Here is a 19,001-nt window from a genome sequence, read left to right as displayed (position 1 = left end):
AAATCTGTGTCCTTCTTAGGTGAAAATGAATTATACTGTCAGGACCAGAGAGAGAGTTTAGAGCCCATAATTAGGACTAGACCTGCAGACTAATGTGGTACAGCAGGGAGGAAGGGACGGAGAATTAATGAGGGAAGGCCTGATGTGTAGTGATGGTTTCCTGAACCCATTAAACATGGCAGCTATTAATGATCCATATAGAGCACAGCAGAAACAACCTCCAAAACACTCACACATGACCATATACATTAAACTTCCATTACACAGTGATCCATGTATGTCCACACATACACTAAGGCCCAATCCCAATTCTACCCCTTACCCCTACACTTTCCCCTACCCCTCCATTTGGCGCGTTTACGTGAAGGGGTAGGGGTGTCTCAATTCTCTTTTGGTTGGAGGGGTAGGGGTAAGGGGAAGGGCCAGATAGCCCTTCAAACGAAGATTTTTCAAGACCTCACTTCAAACGAAGGGCTAAGAGAAATTTCCAACATGGCTGCTCACTCGAGCAACCCAAATGCAAGTAATTTTTGCCATTAATAAGGATTTTTATGACAATTTTTAATTTTATGTATGTTACATTCAATCTTGTGTTTGTATTTACGGTGATGTTCTTTCAACGTTTGCAAAAAAAATCGCTAATGTTTGCTAGCGGACAGCACTGATTGCACGATATTAGAAAATATATTTTTAAGTCATATACCCGGTGCATCGGCGCATGTCCTCTGACGTAACGTTAGGAGCTAGCAACGACGTATGGTGACGTATACTAGTAGTAGTGGTGTCCCATTTCTTAGCAGAAAATTTGTAACCCTTCCCCTTGCCACTTTGTTTCAAGGGGCAAGTGGAAGGGGTGAGGGGTAGGCGAAGGGGTAGAAAATAAAATTGGGATTGGGCCTAAGTATCTACATCAAACCAGGCTTCAGTGGATATAGGGGGTGTCTACATCTGGCCACTTTCCACATCTTGATCAATCAGATTTTTGGAACATAATACACATAAATCAGACCTGCAAACTCGGAAGAGGTTAAAAAGTTGACAGCCAAACAATCAGGGGGGGTGGGTTGTTGGGTGAGGTGCGGTGCGGTGCGATGGTTCTAGGGGAAGCCTCCCCATAAGAATTTGTTTTTTTGATTCTAAAGGTCTTTGCACATACAGTCCGAAATTTTCGTATGCGTTTTTTCGTATTTGGCTCTCGTTTGTACGGTGTCTCTAAATTGTTATAAAAGGCCACTCAAAATGCTTGATACGGATGCGAAAACGTAGAAAATCGAACCCGGTCCGAATTTTTTTATGACGGACGAAAATATCGGAGGCAGTGTGTAAATGTGATTGACACAACGTGAGGTCGTATTTATTTTTTAACGTGCGGAAATTTCGGACGCAAATTTCGGACTCAATGTGCAATGGGCTTAACATGTAAATTATGCTTTCTGGCACACTCTGACAAGAAAAAAGACAATACTTGCTTCAATTAAAAGATACTGTCACACCAGCAAAATTTGCTAGTCAAAATTTATTTCTTCAGTCTTTTGGCCTGCACAAGTTGTTCAAGTGCACCACATGACACCTATGGAGCAGCAGCTAATCACACGACGTATGAACTAGGTGAAGCTTATACGCAAATGAGACCTGGGCTGCTCGCATAATTAGTCAGAATGCGCATGGTCTAATTTTGAGCTACAGGAAAAAGAAGTGAAAAATATGGTACATTGCCCCCGTCTTGCGATCCCAATGCTCCAAGTCATAATTAAACATCTATACGATTCACAAGAGTGGCATATTTGGATTCAAAACGGCAAATTTCGCCAAAAAGCAGAGAGTTTGCAAGTATGATCAATAAATCACTTGTGTATACTTTATACACACTATATCAACATCAGCATATGATGATTTTTATAAGAATCATCTTGCAACACAAGCAAGAATAAAGATATGTCAGGGAGAAAGACAGGCAGAGAGCACACAGCAGGTAGACTAGACCTTTACACGTCCTTCATTATTTACAACAAAAGGGACAGAGAGGGGTGGTAAAACTTGCAGACAAACACACAGTATCTAAATCAGCTCCCTTGTTCAGTAGTCAGGGCACTGACCAGGGAGTCAGCCATTTTAAGGGCTGTCTCATTCGCAAAATACTTCCAGTGCATTGAAACGTTTGTTCCCTAATAATTCCCACAATGCACCGAAAAAAACAGGGAGCAAAAAAACAGGGAGCATCGATGCTCCCTATGTTACCTTACCGGAAATCTTTTGAAGTTTTGAAAAAGTTTTGAAGACGTTTAACCGAAATCGCAGGAGACAACTCAATGAACTTCATGAAATGCGATATAACTTTTGAGAAGACAAACACTTATTTTATGTTATGCATAAACAAACGTTGCTAGACAGGCAGGCAAATCAACAGTTAAATTGAATAATCGACCAAATTTGTGCACTGATATGTACAGAATAAGTGTTTCTCATATCAGGGTTTTTCCTGGCTCAAAATGCGGCGGAGGTGGTGCCATGCTTATCTTGAACAAACACGCACGTGTAGGCCTACCGTACCTTTAAGTGGCTTAACCAAACACTTTACATATTAAAACACAAAAATTTGATGAAAACGACAATTATTGAGTTATATAAAAAATGACTTTTATTCAACCAAACAGAAATGTTTTAAATCAAATAAAGCTTTTTATCCTTTTCAACTAACTTTTCAGCCCACAACAGCCAATTAAATTAACCAGTCTTACTAAATGAGCAAAGCTCATTCACATCCTGCGTTCTCTTCTGGTTTACTGAGCTTTGAATGATTCACTGAGCTCTAATATTTGCTAGTGACTGAAAAGTTTCAACAGTTCAAACGAATCGGTTCAAAGGAGTCATTTGTTTGCGAGTGGTTCTGATCGCAATTTGCGTTCATACTGGCAGATGTATAATGCTGATTCAGAGAGCCAACTGCACAGCTTAAAACATTACAATGATGTAAGAAAGAAATTGAACGTACTTGCACGCAAAACAAACAATATTCACCTGAAAAGCTGTGAAATACAGCTCCTATTAGCTCTAATATTAGTTCTTGTCCTGGAACTCTATCGCCTCACTGGGCTGATAACGAAAAAGCACCTCCTCTGCGGTGTAATGCCGCAACTGCAGTTACAAATGACAGTGTTGACAGAATACACACAGTGTTTTTGGAAAGACACCCGACATTTAAAGGAGACTTCAGATGAAAACCCCACTTTTTCTGTGTTTAAATGCTATAATCGGGTCCCCGGTGCATCTAGCAACCCAGAAAACGTGAAAAATAAGAACCCAGTAAGTTTGTTTTGGTGTGCCTTTTCCTGCAAGCATGTGAGAAATCGAGCCGTTCAGATTTCGCTCCGATTGTGACGTCCAAAGCGGATTTTATTATAATGTTACCGCCCCTTAATCTACACAGTTCCACCCACCGCGCTCCGCCATTGTTGTTTTCACAAGCGACAGCGGTGTACGTGACGCCATGGCTAAACTTGCAATGTAAAGGACAACATGCAATGTAGTCGCTGCACAGAGTCCAAACCTAGGAAGAGACAGGGGTGGATTTATTTTATTTTTATGTGGAAATCTATCAGAAACCATAAGTAAGAACCTGCTTGTTTACGTGAATCATTTCAAACCGGCGTACTTTATCAACCTGGGACAGTACAAGCAGGATTAGCTTCAAAGTTATTCCTCAAGAGGAATCGAGACCGACTGAGACAAAACTGCCGATGTAAGTAATATTTATCAACAGTCTGAATTGACGTAAATGTACCGTATAAATAGGACGATAACGTTAGCATATGATAGCGAAGGGAGCTAAGTCAGTCACGGGCTAAATAGAACATTCAAAGCCAGTGTTAAACTTACTGTATATAAGTGCAGATGGACACTTGGAGTTTAGCTGTATGAATGTTAATACTTTATGTGCGTTAATATGTTTAGCTGCGGCAAGCTGTTTGTTTTACTAATGAACAGGGGCGAACACTGGGGTTAGCTTCGTTTTAAACGTCTCAAATAATTTGTGTTTAGTAGGGATGTAACGATTCACTCAGCTCACCATGCGATGCGAGTCATGATTCTGATCTCATGATGCGATTTATTCACGATTTACTCACGATTTATTTTTAAAAAATGAGTTGAAACAAATTAGAAATGAACAACTTCCCTTGCATTATTCTTAAATGCTTCACGTTTCTTTGTATAATAAAATAATGTTTTATTTCAAATAACAAAACTAAACTGCAATTTTATAACAAATTAATAATAGAAAAAGTCTCTTTAATATAAACAAACTAATACTGTCTGAGCTTTTCTTGGATTTTTTTGCATTTAAGAAATATCAGCATGTCCACGTTTAGATTTGCAGTGAAGATAGCAGCCCCTGCTGTTCAAAAAATGTATTGCGATTCAGTTCACACCTCAACCGATTTGAATCGTCACTCATTATAACCGATTTTCAACCGGCTCACGGTGAATCGTTACATCCCTAGTGTTTAGGCTGAAAAATCTGTCACAGCAAACTAGCTCTCACGTTGTGTGTGTAACGTTATAACTTGTCAATGACAAGCGCTAAAATCCATGTAATTCCGCTGAGATCTGCAGTGGATTCCGTGGATTTTAGGTAAGCATACACGCACAACGTAAGCGCATTAGCTGTTTGCTGTGACTGATTTTTTTGTCTCCGGACGAATGATTTGAGACGTTTAAGACGAAACTAACCGCAGAGGAATTCAGGAAATATCATTTAGCTAAAACATTGCCACTACACATGTGTTGTGTTGACACACCGGACAGAAGGGGGGTGGGGTTTGCTGTAACTCATTATCAGTTAAAGAGACATGCACCAAAACGGGTTGCTGTGTTTTTGCCCCATTTTTGATGAGGCAAGAAGGGTTTGTTGACACAGCCATTGAGTGTTTTAAGCAAAATATGCATTTCATGAAGACCCTAATAAATCATACCAACTTGTTGAAAGTGCTCGTCTGAGGAGACCTTTAATGTCCCAGTGAAATTAAAAATGACAATTCTTATTTTTTCATGAAATATTGCAGCATTTATAGTAAATAGCTTATCAATGTGGGTCATTTTCTTTTTAAAATTCATGTACCCTCATAATCTTCAATTCAAATCTGAAATTGCCCTTCTACCCTGAAATGACTATTTATCTCAAATGACATAAATTAGACGGCTTGGCCGGAGCATCCGTTAATTCCTACCCTTCAACTGTCAGTCTGCTGCCAGCTTCATTTCAAAATCAATGCAACAGCTGTTTTTACACATCCAATCAATTCGCAGTGAAAAATGCAAGACACGCCCACAAAATTTCATCCTTTGAAATTCCTTTTCACTCAGAAATGTGTCAGAATGCGGAAGTAAAATCGATCGCAACTTCCGGTTCACAGGGACTTTAAAAAATAAAGTCAGAGATGTAAGTTTTGCCGGAAGTATCACAATGTGCTTAAGCACTCACGTCACAGGAAAATAAGTGAACGGTGTCCCAATGAGAAGTGAGCCAGGGTCCTTAGCAGTGCCCGGACCCGTGTACATGATATACTGATTCACAATCTCGGGAGCAAGGGAGCTGATCGAGACACAGGCACAGACAGACAGACACACATACAAACACTCCAACACACAGAAAGCCTTTAAAACAATGCAAATCAAAGACAGACACAAACAAATGCAACGGAGGAACTGCTGTTCATTTGGCACTCGTGCATTTATCCTGTCAATGAACCAAGGAGAGCTGCCTGGAGGGCATATCCTGTTTTACATTTCTTTCATAGATACCCCTTACTTCACGTGTGTGAGATGCACATACAAGATAAGAATTTATTCATTCAACTTCGCCACAGCAAGATAAAAACAGCCCCTAAAGACAACCAAACTCCATTTTGTTTCACAACAGTAAAACATTAACATGGTGAAAGTGTAATGAAACTCACTGACAAGAACCAGAAGTCCAAAATTACTGATGGTGAAAAAAGCTATACAAAGTAGGCCAGAGAGCTTTACCTCTCTTACATATGTAAAGATTTTAGAAATTATGTTTTCTTTCTGCAAACAAAAAGTAATCCAATACATTTGTGTTAAGAGAAATCTCTTAATTTTTTTTGACTGATTAGCGATCGCTGCATCTACTAACAACTGCATATGACAACTTCATATGTGCCACAAAGTTTGTACTTGGGCGTTTCAGTGTTATGAGCGTGACATTTTCAGTCAAACTTGAAATAGAAACCCTCAGAGAATTCATATATTAACAATATATTCAACCATCTGTTTATATTTTCCTAAACCCCTAGAGTGTAGTGTTGAGGGAAATATGCATACGTTATGAATGTGACAAAAAATACACAGTTTTTGAGACGCAACATTAAAGCTATTTACAAAGCTAGGAAGAGCCAGGACATTATTTGATAAATCTTTGTTACTCCGGATAAATGCTCACTTTCGGGTGAACTTTTCCTTTAAACCAATGATAGCCACATTATCTGACTGTTATGGAGCCGAACCAATTAAATACCTGTGGTCCCAATCCCCTAGCCTAGTGGTTCTCAACTCTGGCCCACGAGATCCATTTTCCTGCCGAGTTTAGCCCCAACCCTGATAAAAAAACACCTGAACAAGCTAATCAGCATCTTTAGGAAGAGATGCACTGAACTTAATGTGGCGCTGCACGAATCTATCGGCGTATGACATTAAAGTACCACAAGAACGATTTAAGTGCCGACTGCTCCATATGCATTTGAAATAGCTCTCACGGTACTTTAATGTCATACGCCAATAGATTTGCGCAGCGGCACATTAAGTTCAACGCATCTATTCCTAGAACGATTTAAAGGCAGGATGTCCAGAAACAGTTTTTGTCATGTTGGTTGGAAATCTCTTTACATCCTGATAGCAATCAAGAAGTATAGTGGTCAAATAATATTTTTATAATTATATATCGTCTGTGAAAGGCGTAGGACCAAAAAACGTTCGCCCAATCAAAACGTTCTGGCCGAACGCTGTGACTGGTCATGTGTACATTTTCAGCCAACGTATTTTGCATACCACTGCGCACCCTGTTCACTCAGACATCATACATCATCAGCGCGCTCACGTCTGCTGTGTCAATGTAGGGAGAATGGCGGACAATCAGCAACAATCAAACTTTCCTGCGGGACCGACAACAAGTAAATCAACAAAACGAAAGTCAGTTTTTGAAAAAGCAGTGATGAAAAAACGTCTGGATCATGAAAGAGGAAAAACTCGAATTAACATCGGTTCAGCTTTTACACGATGGAGACAGCTCCGGCAGGCAAGGGGTCTGACAGACGATACCATGGTTGCTCTCTTTCTTTTGGACAGGTATGTACATGCTTCGAGAAGAATTTAATGGATTTAGTTTGTAATTCCTTGTACGTGGATTTACAAAATACATTCATGTGTTTGGAGGAGGCGTGGCTTTGGACGGCGAATCCCATAGAGAGTGGGATTATAATTTCAGTGCTAGCAGGCTAAAATTAACACCTTTCCAAATCAACCACCCCACCTTTAAGACTGCTCAGTATGCATTTGAATAGCTCTCGCGGTACTGTAATGCGATACGCCAAGCAATTTGTGCAGCCCCGCATTAAGTTGAACGCGTCTGTCCCTGAAGATGCTGATTAGCTTGTTCAGGTGTGTTTTATCAGATTTGGGGCTAAACTAGGCAGGAAAATGGATCTTGCGGGCCAGAGTTGAGAACCCCTGCCCTAGCCAATCAGAAACTTGTGGTCTTAATCTTCTAACAAATCAGAAATCTACAATACAATAGCCACCTCAGATCTGACAAATAAACAGAAACTAAAATAAATAACATTATACATAAATAAAAGCATTCCACCAAACTGGAATCTTAAAAACGTTAAAAACTGATTTAAAGACAATATCTAACACCAGCTGAACTATATGTGTCTACTGCGAGTGTAAGGGGTTAAATGCAGTTGTACGGCAGTGCTGTAGATCAGACTGTGTCATCACACTGAACTCCTGACATTCCTCTAACCCCCCTCACGAGAGCTGAGAAAATGGCCGGCTAACTCACAGACACACACACACACAGTTACTGATCCCAAAGTCAAAGTTTGTTAATCCTCAGCAGGCTGAAGTGAACGCCACACTCACACAACACACAAACACATGCAAAGTGAGAACAGCAAAGCAGAAAACGGGCTTGAGATTGAGACCTACTGTGTAGTTTGGTCTGGCAAACTTCCCACATGCTTTTTCTTTTACAATATAACTGGAGTAATCCCTCCCTCCCTGCCTCCCTCTTCCTCTCTTCTCATCCCTCCCCTTCCGTCGAGCACCAAAGACCACCCCCTTTGCAGAAATGCTACCACAGACCCTTCCTGTTTATCTTTAACCTCTTATGTCCATTACAGTCGAGAACTGATAGAGGGCTTCCTCTGTCGCTGATCTGTGAACCTCACAGCGGTTCCTCTTACGTAATCTGTCATTTGATTGGGTAAGGAACAGCTGACCCTGGATCAGCGCTCGAGGGAGCGACAGAGCTGTCAGACTGGTTGAATGAGACAACGGCTGGTAGCAGACTAATAAGGGAGGGAATGACACGAGCACACACACAAGTTATATTGTTGGGTGAGGGAAAGGGGGTAGTCTTTCTCTTTTACTCTCTCTCTTTCTCTGAGACATACAGCAGGAGGTGACTAAGTGTCAGGTTACAGTGGTGGATGAAAGCTTTGCCTGACAGACCGGCCCAGTTATTATATAAACCTCACAGACGCAGGGTCAGGAAGCAACAAAGCAAGTTGGCCACACACAGGCACGCACTTACACAAAGAGGCGGATATGCGCGCACACACACAGACCTGTTTTACTCACAAAGCGCATTCAAGCCACACACGGTAGGATGCCTACAAGCGAGCATGCACCCACAAACTTTATGCCACAAAACCTACTGGGTGGGAAAGAATCGTTTCACACTCTTGCTTAGCCTCTCATACATTATACACACAGAACATATATTTCATATTAATTAACATTTAAAGGCCCACTGCAATGCCTTTGAACGCGCAGCATTATTTGATATGTTGACGTAATTTTATTTCAACTGAAAAATGCAGAGAGCGCGAGACATATCGAGTGGCCCCTCCCCCTTTTAAAATAACCAACAACGTTTCGTTTACAGCACAGTCAGCCTCAGCCAGGCAAAGCTGCATTTAACAGCGTGATAGCCACATTGACAGTAGCGTAAGTCCAGGGCTCTAGACTAACATTTGAGAGAGGTGGCACTGGTGCTACCAAGTTATTCAGTGGTGTCACCAGCCCTTAATTTGGTAGCACCAGAGTCATGGGGTGAGGTAACTAAAACTTCATTACAATGTGTTTTACATTAAAACATTAATAAATCAATTAGATATTAATACAAATCATTGTTTATGATTTAATTATTTTTATTGTATATGTAAACTCTCTTTCAACACTTTACCATATTTAAAGCACATCTTTCTTAAAGCTACTTTCTTCCTTTATTTTGTTGTGAACAACTCATATAAGAGAACACAATTCCTTTAATATCAGTGGGTGTTTTTGGGCCCGTCCTTTCTTGTTTGATGAACTTTATAAACAGAGATCTTTATTATGCCGCTGCCCCTTTAAGTGTTTGCGCACTGTAACACTACTGTAACACACATGCGTTTTGTTTCCCAACTGTTTGTTCACGAAACGGACTACCTTTACAAGGATTGTTGTTAATATGGGAATTTGGACATAATTTTGTGTTTATATGTCCGTTTCAGAGTAAGAAGGCGTGAAAGAGAACCAGTTTAGTATTTTGTTCTGTGACTCCCTGGGCGCACGCATATCTCAAACAACCCGCAAGACCTGAAGGCTTTAGTGGCTTTTATCAGTAGCGAGAGAGTCTGTACAAGACAACAAAAACAAAATGGTAAGGGGTGTGCCATAACATAAGGTATCTTGTGTAGACACTTCAGTTTGTGTCACGGTTTTAGGGTCACGGTTTCAGTTCGGCATGTGCTATGTTCAGGGAAAAGGGACTACTGACAAATAAAAATAAGAACAAATAATCAAGCTACAAGTAGCAGCACCAATAAAACAACAGAGCAAAGCACAAAATAAAATAAGATACTGTGTATACTGTATACCTTTTAAGGTAGAAATGGATTACAGTAATCAAATAAAACATAACATTGCATATGTACACATTAAATAAAGATGAATGATAATTGAAGTTACAGAAGCTATTGAGTCACAAGCAGCGAGTGATTTACTTGACTTTTAACAGACAGCAGGAATATGCTGCTGTCGCTTTAAGAGGAATACAACAGGACACATGCACATGCGTTGCTTTTCGTCTGTTTCGTCCGTTCACTTAAGACATAACCTACTATGTTTGTTAAGATACTCGACAAGAGGGGCATGTTGACCTACTTCGTGTGTGAATTTGTCCGTTTAAGCGCTTCAAAGACAACTTAATATTTGCGGCATGTCTGAGACTTTCCTTATGCGCGCTTCGGATCTTCTCACAGCGCGAAAGCGAGTTTTCTTGTGCATCATCTTGCACTTAAATGTTTAAATTGGCAAGGCTTGAATGAGTGTAGTTTAAACAGTAATGTGCTGTTCAGGTCTCACCTGCACTCGCGCGCTCACAACACCCGGGTGATGAAAGCATAAATGACTGGATATAACAGCAAACGTCAATCCTATTGAAATTTGTGTACATTATTTGATTTGTTGTAGGTATTAAATGTGTATCCATCAACAAATGTACATTAGCTGAACTTTGTCAGTCTGTTTTACGCATTATAATTTCTAACGAACCACATAAATGCGTCGTCAGACTTAAGATGAGCCGAACCGTTGGTGGAGAACTGAGAACGGTTCAATTTTTTACAGAGAACCGTTACACCCCTAGTAGACACAATGTAAGCTATGCCAAAATCAACATGTTCCAAAATCAATAGGGTACCTGTTGAGCTCAACGGGCAAAAAATGGAAAAAACAATGTCAAGGTCATGGGCTTGATTTCCAGGTAACGCACAGTGTCTGTCAAACATGTAAATTAATTTTAAAGTCCAAACCTAAAAACACTTCGATATCAGCAAATAGGCCTGGTGGTATGACGGAATATTCCGTTACTGCGGAATAAAATGTGAACCGTAAGAGATTTTTCTATTCCGTGTTTTTCGCGGAATGTAAATAAGTAGGCGTGGTTACCTCGGCGCTCTGCAAATTGGGCTTTATTCTGAAAAACCAAGTGAATTAATCCACCCATAAAAAATTAGTGTATCAAATATTCTTTTGACCTTCTTTCAGTCTGTAGTTTTGTGATCCGCTCCAGTCCGGCGCTTTCTCTCTCACCCGTAGTGCATGTGCGGGGATCTGCGCAGCATATAAAAAAGCTTATTCTCACCACGTACTTCAGAAGTCAGATTGCTTTGTGAAGCTGTTAATAGTTTTAATAAAGTTTAACTTCAGGCAAGCCAACGTGAAACTTGCGTTGAAACGCGCGATGATGCTCGCCGTGTGAGCGCTTTGACGTGACTCGCCGATTTCCCTGGTTTTGGGAGACGCGTGTGGAGTCACCAGAGACTCGCAGTGCAAAGACAAGCACCAGACTAACCAAACCTAAAGACAAAGAGTCGCAACGCACAAAAAAATGCTCATCTAATAGAGAGTGAAGAGCGATAAAGACCTACACTACAGACCCCATGAACACCAGTTTATAACACCAGTCATATACTGTACTCTCATTGTTTGTGCATATATTCAGACTTCATTGTTATACATGTTGTCTATCTTCCTACTGTATACATATGATATAGCCAGAAGACAAATATAAATAAATAATAAATCTCATTATCAGAACTTAATCTGATATCTTCAGTACATTTTCATAACTTGCCTACATTTTAACTTTGGTGAGCATTTAAATGAACTGTAATAAATAAATAAAGGAAATCAATCTAAGAAAAATGAGGTTTAAGATATAGATTTATATTAGGAGATTGTTACGTGAAATATATTGTTTATCTATCAACAATGCATATTTTGTGCAGTCTGGTACAATGGATACTTTTTATTATATCTAAAGACAAGAAATATTATTTTTCCTGTTGGCATACAGAATAATGAAATATAAGAGTAATATATTAAGCAAACTCCTATAAACACACTCCACTGTTCTGGTTACAAGGTATCACATTCTGTCGTTAAAAAAAATGGCAACCGTTTATTCTAAACAAGGTATTCAGATCATTTAAGTCTGACCTAAACAGTCCGCACGACACTGAACCTGTCACAATTTAACAGTGACAGCAATTACCAAATGTATACTACAGTATGTACTATAGTTATACTAAAGTTCAGAGTTAATACTAATTTCACATCATAAAAGCCTGTACAGTGGCAGAAAAAGGCCTATAATTTAAAAGGGAAAAGAGGGTGATATAAAAGATTTAAAAAAATAATAATCAAAGAAGTGGTTGGTGCAAGGAACCCTGACTAACATTACCTAATTCAAATAAAAAACAAAACATACAGACAAAACATCTGACCCCTATAAACAATGTATCCCATCCAGAACAGTAGGTTATGGGGTAAATGTGAGGGATGTGGATTGGTATTTGCATCCATGTTGCTGAATGTTCATTCTGCACAAAGCAGTAGCACAAAGGGGGCTCTGTTCATGCCGTCAGCCGGTCTCACTCACTCTCTTGAGCCCTCACGCTATCACACCACCCTGTAACACTGTGACCGCCCGCTTTGGCCTGTCATTCATACTAAACCGTTTATCACACAAGTAGATCCACCCATGAACTGTCAGATCGAATGAGAATTTAGTTTATTGTCTTCATTCAAAGATTTGCGATTCTGACCAATCACAAAATATACTGCACAGATATCGTCGCCTTTAAAATTCGATATTGGCAGTTGACAAATATACTGTACATGTGTCCTATGGTGTGACATACAAAACAAACTGTTAATAATATATTATTTTATATTATATATATATATATATATACAGTATATATATATATATATATATTAATAAATTAGCACAAGAGAGATTTATCTTCATTGTAATTTTTTTTCTAAATTTCAGGACACATTTATGTGTCAACTACCCATATAAACATTTTCTTGTCTGAAGGTGCTTACATACTAAACCTTTTTAGCTGTACGGTTTGCACTCAATCCTTTTTAAATTGGGAAGGGGGTTGTGATGTTATCCAACTGTTTTGAGGCAAACATAAAACCAAGTGTCTAGTGCCAAATATGGAATTACACAGTACTCATAAACTACTGTACAAAATGCATTTTCTTGTTGTTACAGAGCTAAACCACATTTGAGGAAAACACCTATGTAAAGTACAGACATGTGTACTGTAAGTCTAATGGGGGGTTTATCCAAAATTTGGGGGTTCCACCTTCTTGTCTCATCATCATTGACTTGATTGTTACATGGACTGAGGGAATGTTTCTTTTCATTAGTCAGATTAAAGCAAGTTACACGTTAGCTAAAGTAAAAGAACTGCTAAGAACACGTTAACGCAATCCTACTCGCTTCACTTTTCATTCCACTGACTTCCATTAACAGGCATGAGAAAGTGGCAGACTGGAAACACAAGCTCATGTGAAGACGTTTCAGCGTGTTCAAATTGAACTCTGACCTGCCAATTTGTATCATGTGAAAACATGTGACCAATAGAAGATTTATACGTCACGGTGATGACCTCTTAAAGATCCAAAATGGAGGAAACACTGATAATAGCGATACTGCACACAATACACAGGGGTTTCCTCGGGAATTTCAAATGATCAAAAGCATTAGAATGCTTTTCACAAAAATGTGTAACCCCAGCTTAAGTTTCAAGATCAAAACACCAACCCCTCATTGTCTTATAAGACTCAGAACATTAAAGCACAAACTTGCCCCTAAAACCCTCAGGGACAGAGGAGGTCGAGTGCATTTCTCTTTTTTACCCTGGGACTGCCTCACATTATACATCTGTTGAATTTCCACAGCCCAGTGCACATGAATGGCCAGTCTCTCTCTCTGACACACGCCCATCCAAACGCAGACAGACACAAACACACTCAGTACAGGAAGTCACACTCTGAACTCTGATCCACATCCTGGCTCGGCTTGAATTAAGGATATGTGAGGACAGACAGATTGACTAAAGGAGGACATAACAATCCATCTCTCGAATTGCCAATCAGCACCTACACAGCGTCTGTCTATATTTAGATGTGCTATATTAAACAGCAGAATAAAAAATGAACACAAACTATAATTTAACCCATCTACTGACGAATAGTGAGGTGACTCTTGTTGTTTGTTTCTCCTCATAGCAAAACAATATGGCTGGCCAATCATAATCAGTATTTGGGTAGGTGTATTTGTACATGCATGTCTGATGGCAAAAACACTTTGTGTGCCCATCAGAACGAGTGGAAAGAGTTCACTGCGTGTGTGTGTGTGTGCGTGCGTGCGTGCGTGCGTGTGCGTGTGCGTGTGTGTGTGCGTGTGTGTGGCAGCTGAATCACTGAGCCTCAACTCCCTGTGTCAGCAGCAATGAGCTGAGGGGAAAGACTGATGCTCCAGAGAGAGAGAGAGACAGAGAACGAGAGAGAGAGAGAGAGAACGAGAGAGAGAGAGAGAGAGAGAGAGAGAGAGAGAGAGAGAGAGAGAGAGAGAGAGAGAGCGAGAGAGAGAGAGAGAGAGAGAGAGAGAGAGAGAGAGAGAGACAGAGAACGAGAGAGAGCGAGAGAGAGAGACAGAGAACGAGAGAGAGAGAGAGAGAGACAGAGACAGAGACAGAGACAGAGAGAGAGAGCGAGAAGAAAAAAATTGAAATTGAGAGCGAGAGCGAGAGAGAATCAGAGAGAGACAGAGAATGATAGAGAGCGAGAGACAGAGAGAGAGACAGAGAGAGAGAGAGAGACAGAGAGAGAGAGAGAGAGCGAGAGACAGTGAGCGAGTGAGTGAGCGAGCGAGCGAGCGAGTGAGCGAGCGAGTGAGTGAGCGAGTGAGTTGACAATGAAAATACTGCCTGCTGCTTGTGATCAGTGACTAGACAGCACTCCTGCTCTCTTTCCTCTCCCTCTTTCACTTCATTTCCCTCAGGATGCCTCATTATCAACATCTCCCTATTTGCCTGCCCTCACACACAAATCTCCCATCAACACACACTTAAAACCAAAAACCAGACCCACTCTAACAAGCCAGAGCGCACCTCCCGCTAACCTACGGTTGGCCTGACCCATATCTTGTTATAGCCTTAAGTAAGCTTAGCCTCAGTAAGTCCTGAACACACCATTGCCACTCTTATTCGGCTGTTACCTGCCTGCCTGCAGCCCCTCAGGAGGAGGGATAGAAGTGAATAATCAGAATGTATATGGAGCCTGTATTCTATCCATCTTTCCTCTGTCTGTATTGTCCATTCTTTTCTAGAACAGTTCAACTTTACAAAATAGCCTCATGTCTGATTGGCCAGTGATCATTTAGCTCTCATCTAGTCAGGAGCTTAGTGAGTAGACACCATATTTAATTTTTTATTCAAATGAGGGGAAGAATAGGCTGAAATGTTCCCATAGCTCAACTGGTAGAGCATTGTGTAGCAGCGCAAGGGTCACAGGCTCAGGAATGGTAATAGAAATGTTTTGAAATTATGTTTGAAAATGCATCTTTCCAAAGGAAAGTCTGGAAATGTAAAAAAACCCTCATAGATAGGAATAGATTTTGTGGAAATCAGATGTGACAGCTTAAGACAGTACAAGCTACACTGTAAAAAATATTTAAAAGTCACTTGAATATAAATTATGTTAAACTGACACAAAAAATCTAGTTTAACCAATTTCAACTTTTATAAGATAGATTAAATATAGCTAGATATTTTATGTTAGTTTAATCAAATTCAAGTGGTTTGTAAAGCCAATTTGATTTATTAAAATGTTATTTTGAACTTCAGTTAAGTTAAAATAAGTGATATTTTTACAATGTACTGAACAGATTGATACACCTATATCTAAAAGCATAATTTTCATTCATCACTATCATTTTAAAAGTTCACCCAAAAATGAATTTCTGTCATTATTTACTCATCCTCAAGTTGAAACCTGTATAAAGCTGTTAAACACGAAAAGATATTTGGTTGAATGTTAGCAACTGAGAGTATGATCACCATTGACTACCATAGTAGAAAAAAAATTGTATATACAGTACATTTTTTTAATTCTTTTAAAACACATAAGATATTTTGAAAAATGTAGAAAAACAAACAGTTCTGGGGCACCTTTGACTACCATTTTTTGACTACCCCAGAAATCTCAGTTGCTAACATTCTTCTAAATATCTTTGTTCTCGACAGAACAAAGAAATTTACACAGGTTTGGAACTACTTCATGACAGAATTTTCATTTTTGGGTGGAGTATCCCTTTAAAAACAGCAACAACCTCAAAACCTTCTAAATCATCCATTTCCTCTCAAAAATGCTCAATCAGACCTCATTTCCTCTCAAAACGGCTCAATCAGACCTTACCTTAGAGCTCAGAGCTATAGTCTTTGAGCACTCCAACATCTCTGAAAAGTGCTTTCACCAAACCTCAAAAGCTGTCTCAAAAGCTAATAGACATTTTCAATCACATGTGTAAAAGATTTTTTCTCACCTGTGAATTGTGACCTATTGGCACATCATGTCCATCCACCTCCCCCTTCACTTCAACTCTGTCTTCCTCTTGTTGTTCATCTCCTAATCCTGCATTTACCCAAGAGTGATTGGAGGTCTCTTCCTGATCTAGTGCCTCCAGATGGGGCAACAACTCATCCTCCAAAAGGTCAGGTGCTTCACCCAAGTCCTCGAGCCTCCCACCATGTTGTTCTCCAAGTAAAGCCTCCTCCACCTGAAACCCATTACTGTTGCTTCCACTCTGCCTCGTAGATGATGGTACTGCCACATTACAGTTCTTCCTCCCCGTCAAAGGGAACGAATGGTCAGCAGAGAACGAGTTCGGACCTTCTGAAAACAACTCAGCGGAGATGAAGGGATCCCGGTTCGATTTGGAGCTCTGCATGCCACGGAAAAGGCACTGTTGTGATGTACTGCCAGCTAACTGGACTTGCTGCTGATGTTCCATTCCAGAAGACAGGAAAGAACAACCAGAATCCAACAAGTTTGGAGCTGATGATGGGATGGCAGTTGAAGAAGTTGTCAAAGAGACCGGAGCAGAGGAGTATGACTGAGTTACTACAGAGGGAGGCTGGCAGGCAAGAGAGTAATGAGCAGTGGGATAAGACGAGGCATGGCTCACCGAGCCAGATGAGAAAGAATGGGTTGCTGGGGAGGATTGCACGGGAAAGCCGAGTCCATTGTCATCCAACCTTGGACTTGCAGTGAAACTCTGGACCCCTTGGGCCATCGGAAACCCGCTGTGCTGTTGGGATGACACAGGCATCATCGAGGCCTCTAGAAACGGTTTGGACTGCGAATGACTACTCTGGGCGACTGCATGGTGAAAGGAACTGCCCTCCCTGTAAGGCAAGTTATGGTGACCTTGCTGGGAATGGATTTGAGAGACGTTGCCCTGATAGTAAAATCCAGCATGTTCTTGATACGTCTTCCCAAGGTGGTGCAAACCCTGACAGGCAATTTGTTGGTGGGGGATCTGCTGCTGGTTTGACATTGGGTGTTGATCGAGACCATGCTGTCTCTGTTGAAGATGCTGCTGACCATATTGCTGATGCTGACCTTGGTGCTGCTGAAACTGCTGCTGCTGAAACTGTTTAAGTTGCGGATGTTGATGTTGCTGATGGTGCTGATGATAGTTAATTATTTTTTGATCATGGTTTCCCCACATGGGGCTGTTGTTCAGAAACAGTCCATTTGTCTGGGGTACTTGGTTCATGTTGTGTCCTTGAAATTGTTGCTGCTGTGGCAGAAATGCTCTTCCGTCACTGTTACCTCCTTCTGGACCAGAAAAGGATTGGGGTATTGAAGTTTGTTCCTTCATGGTGTCAAAATTCCCCATAGGATGACTGTAGGGTATTCCGTGTTGGAGGGCAGAAGTCGACCCTGCTTCCTCAAAGCTAGGGCCCAAGTGAAGCTCATCTTCCAAGGACACAGTCCCAGGGGGAAATTCTGGATCATCCTGGACTAGGCTGTCAAGCCCTTCCCCAAATATAGCAGGGTCATCAAAAAAGTCCATGATTGGCTCGGTCATAGTATGAGTTTAATACATGAAGTGTCTGCACCTCAGCGGCCCCTATGACAGGACTGCTGAGTGCAATAGGAAGCCGATAAGAGTCAGACTGACTCTGTATCCATCACCAAGAAGGACTGTACTCTAGAAAAAAACAGAAACAATATTAAACAACTTTATATACACAATCACTGATTATGGGAATCAAAATTATTACAATAACATTCTGTGATATAGGGATGTGGCGGTGATGAAGTTTTCCCACCGGTTAGACATGTAAAAACACGGGTGACACCGGGGGTGGGGGATTTGCTGTGGGGTGGTCAAAGATGCGGCTGTGTGCATGACGCATTTTAATTTCAGTTTTGAATTAGCAGCAATTCGGGAAAGGCAATTGCTTAAATTAATGGTGGGTTCAATATCTTTCTTAAAGGGGGATTTAACGCTGTTTCATGCATTCTGACTCTTTTTTTTTCAGCACTTCACTCTCCTCACATGATGAATAAAATCTAACTCCTGCTGCTGATCTTTGCTGAGACACTTGTTCCGCTTACGCTGAATGCAGCAGCCGCGTTCAGACCCGCAACTGTAGTGTGGTCTTTAACTAAACTACAGTAAGTGACTTATAACTATAAAAGTTCAAAATGACGGTGGGGTGGCGGTGCCGCGGTGCACAAGTGATGTAATTGGTTGGTGGGTGGACACCGTGCATCACCGGTGACACTGACTATCGCAACAAGCCTACTGCGCTACTAAGCAAAAACACATTCAAAGC

At 40.7% G+C, this 19,001-nt stretch overlaps 1 protein-coding gene across 9 annotated transcripts in view; it reads right to left on the bottom strand.

The window, feature by feature from the left end:
* Window positions 1–19,001, bottom strand: part of chd9 (chromodomain helicase DNA binding protein 9) — a 74,222-nt gene that overhangs the window by 42,323 nt on the left and 12,898 nt on the right. For 8 of the 9 annotated variants that reach the window (XM_057326568.1, XM_057328963.1, XM_057328488.1 and 5 more), the window contains exon 2: window positions 16,697–18,370. In XM_057326568.1, the coding sequence (XP_057182551.1) occupies window positions 16,697–18,247 (1,551 nt within the window). In that variant the 5' untranslated portion in view covers window positions 18,248–18,370. Of the gene's footprint in view, window positions 1–8,226; window positions 8,391–16,696; window positions 18,371–19,001 lie in introns of those variants that run through there. The other variant, XM_057329278.1, reaches the window with a different exon arrangement.

This window comes from Triplophysa rosa, linkage group LG1 (assembly GCF_024868665.1).
Source record: "Triplophysa rosa linkage group LG1, Trosa_1v2, whole genome shotgun sequence".
NCBI classification, from domain to species: Eukaryota; Metazoa; Chordata; class Actinopteri; order Cypriniformes; family Nemacheilidae; genus Triplophysa; species Triplophysa rosa.
The sequence above is the reverse complement of the archived record's forward strand: the minus strand, read 5'-3'. Positions and strand labels throughout refer to the sequence as shown.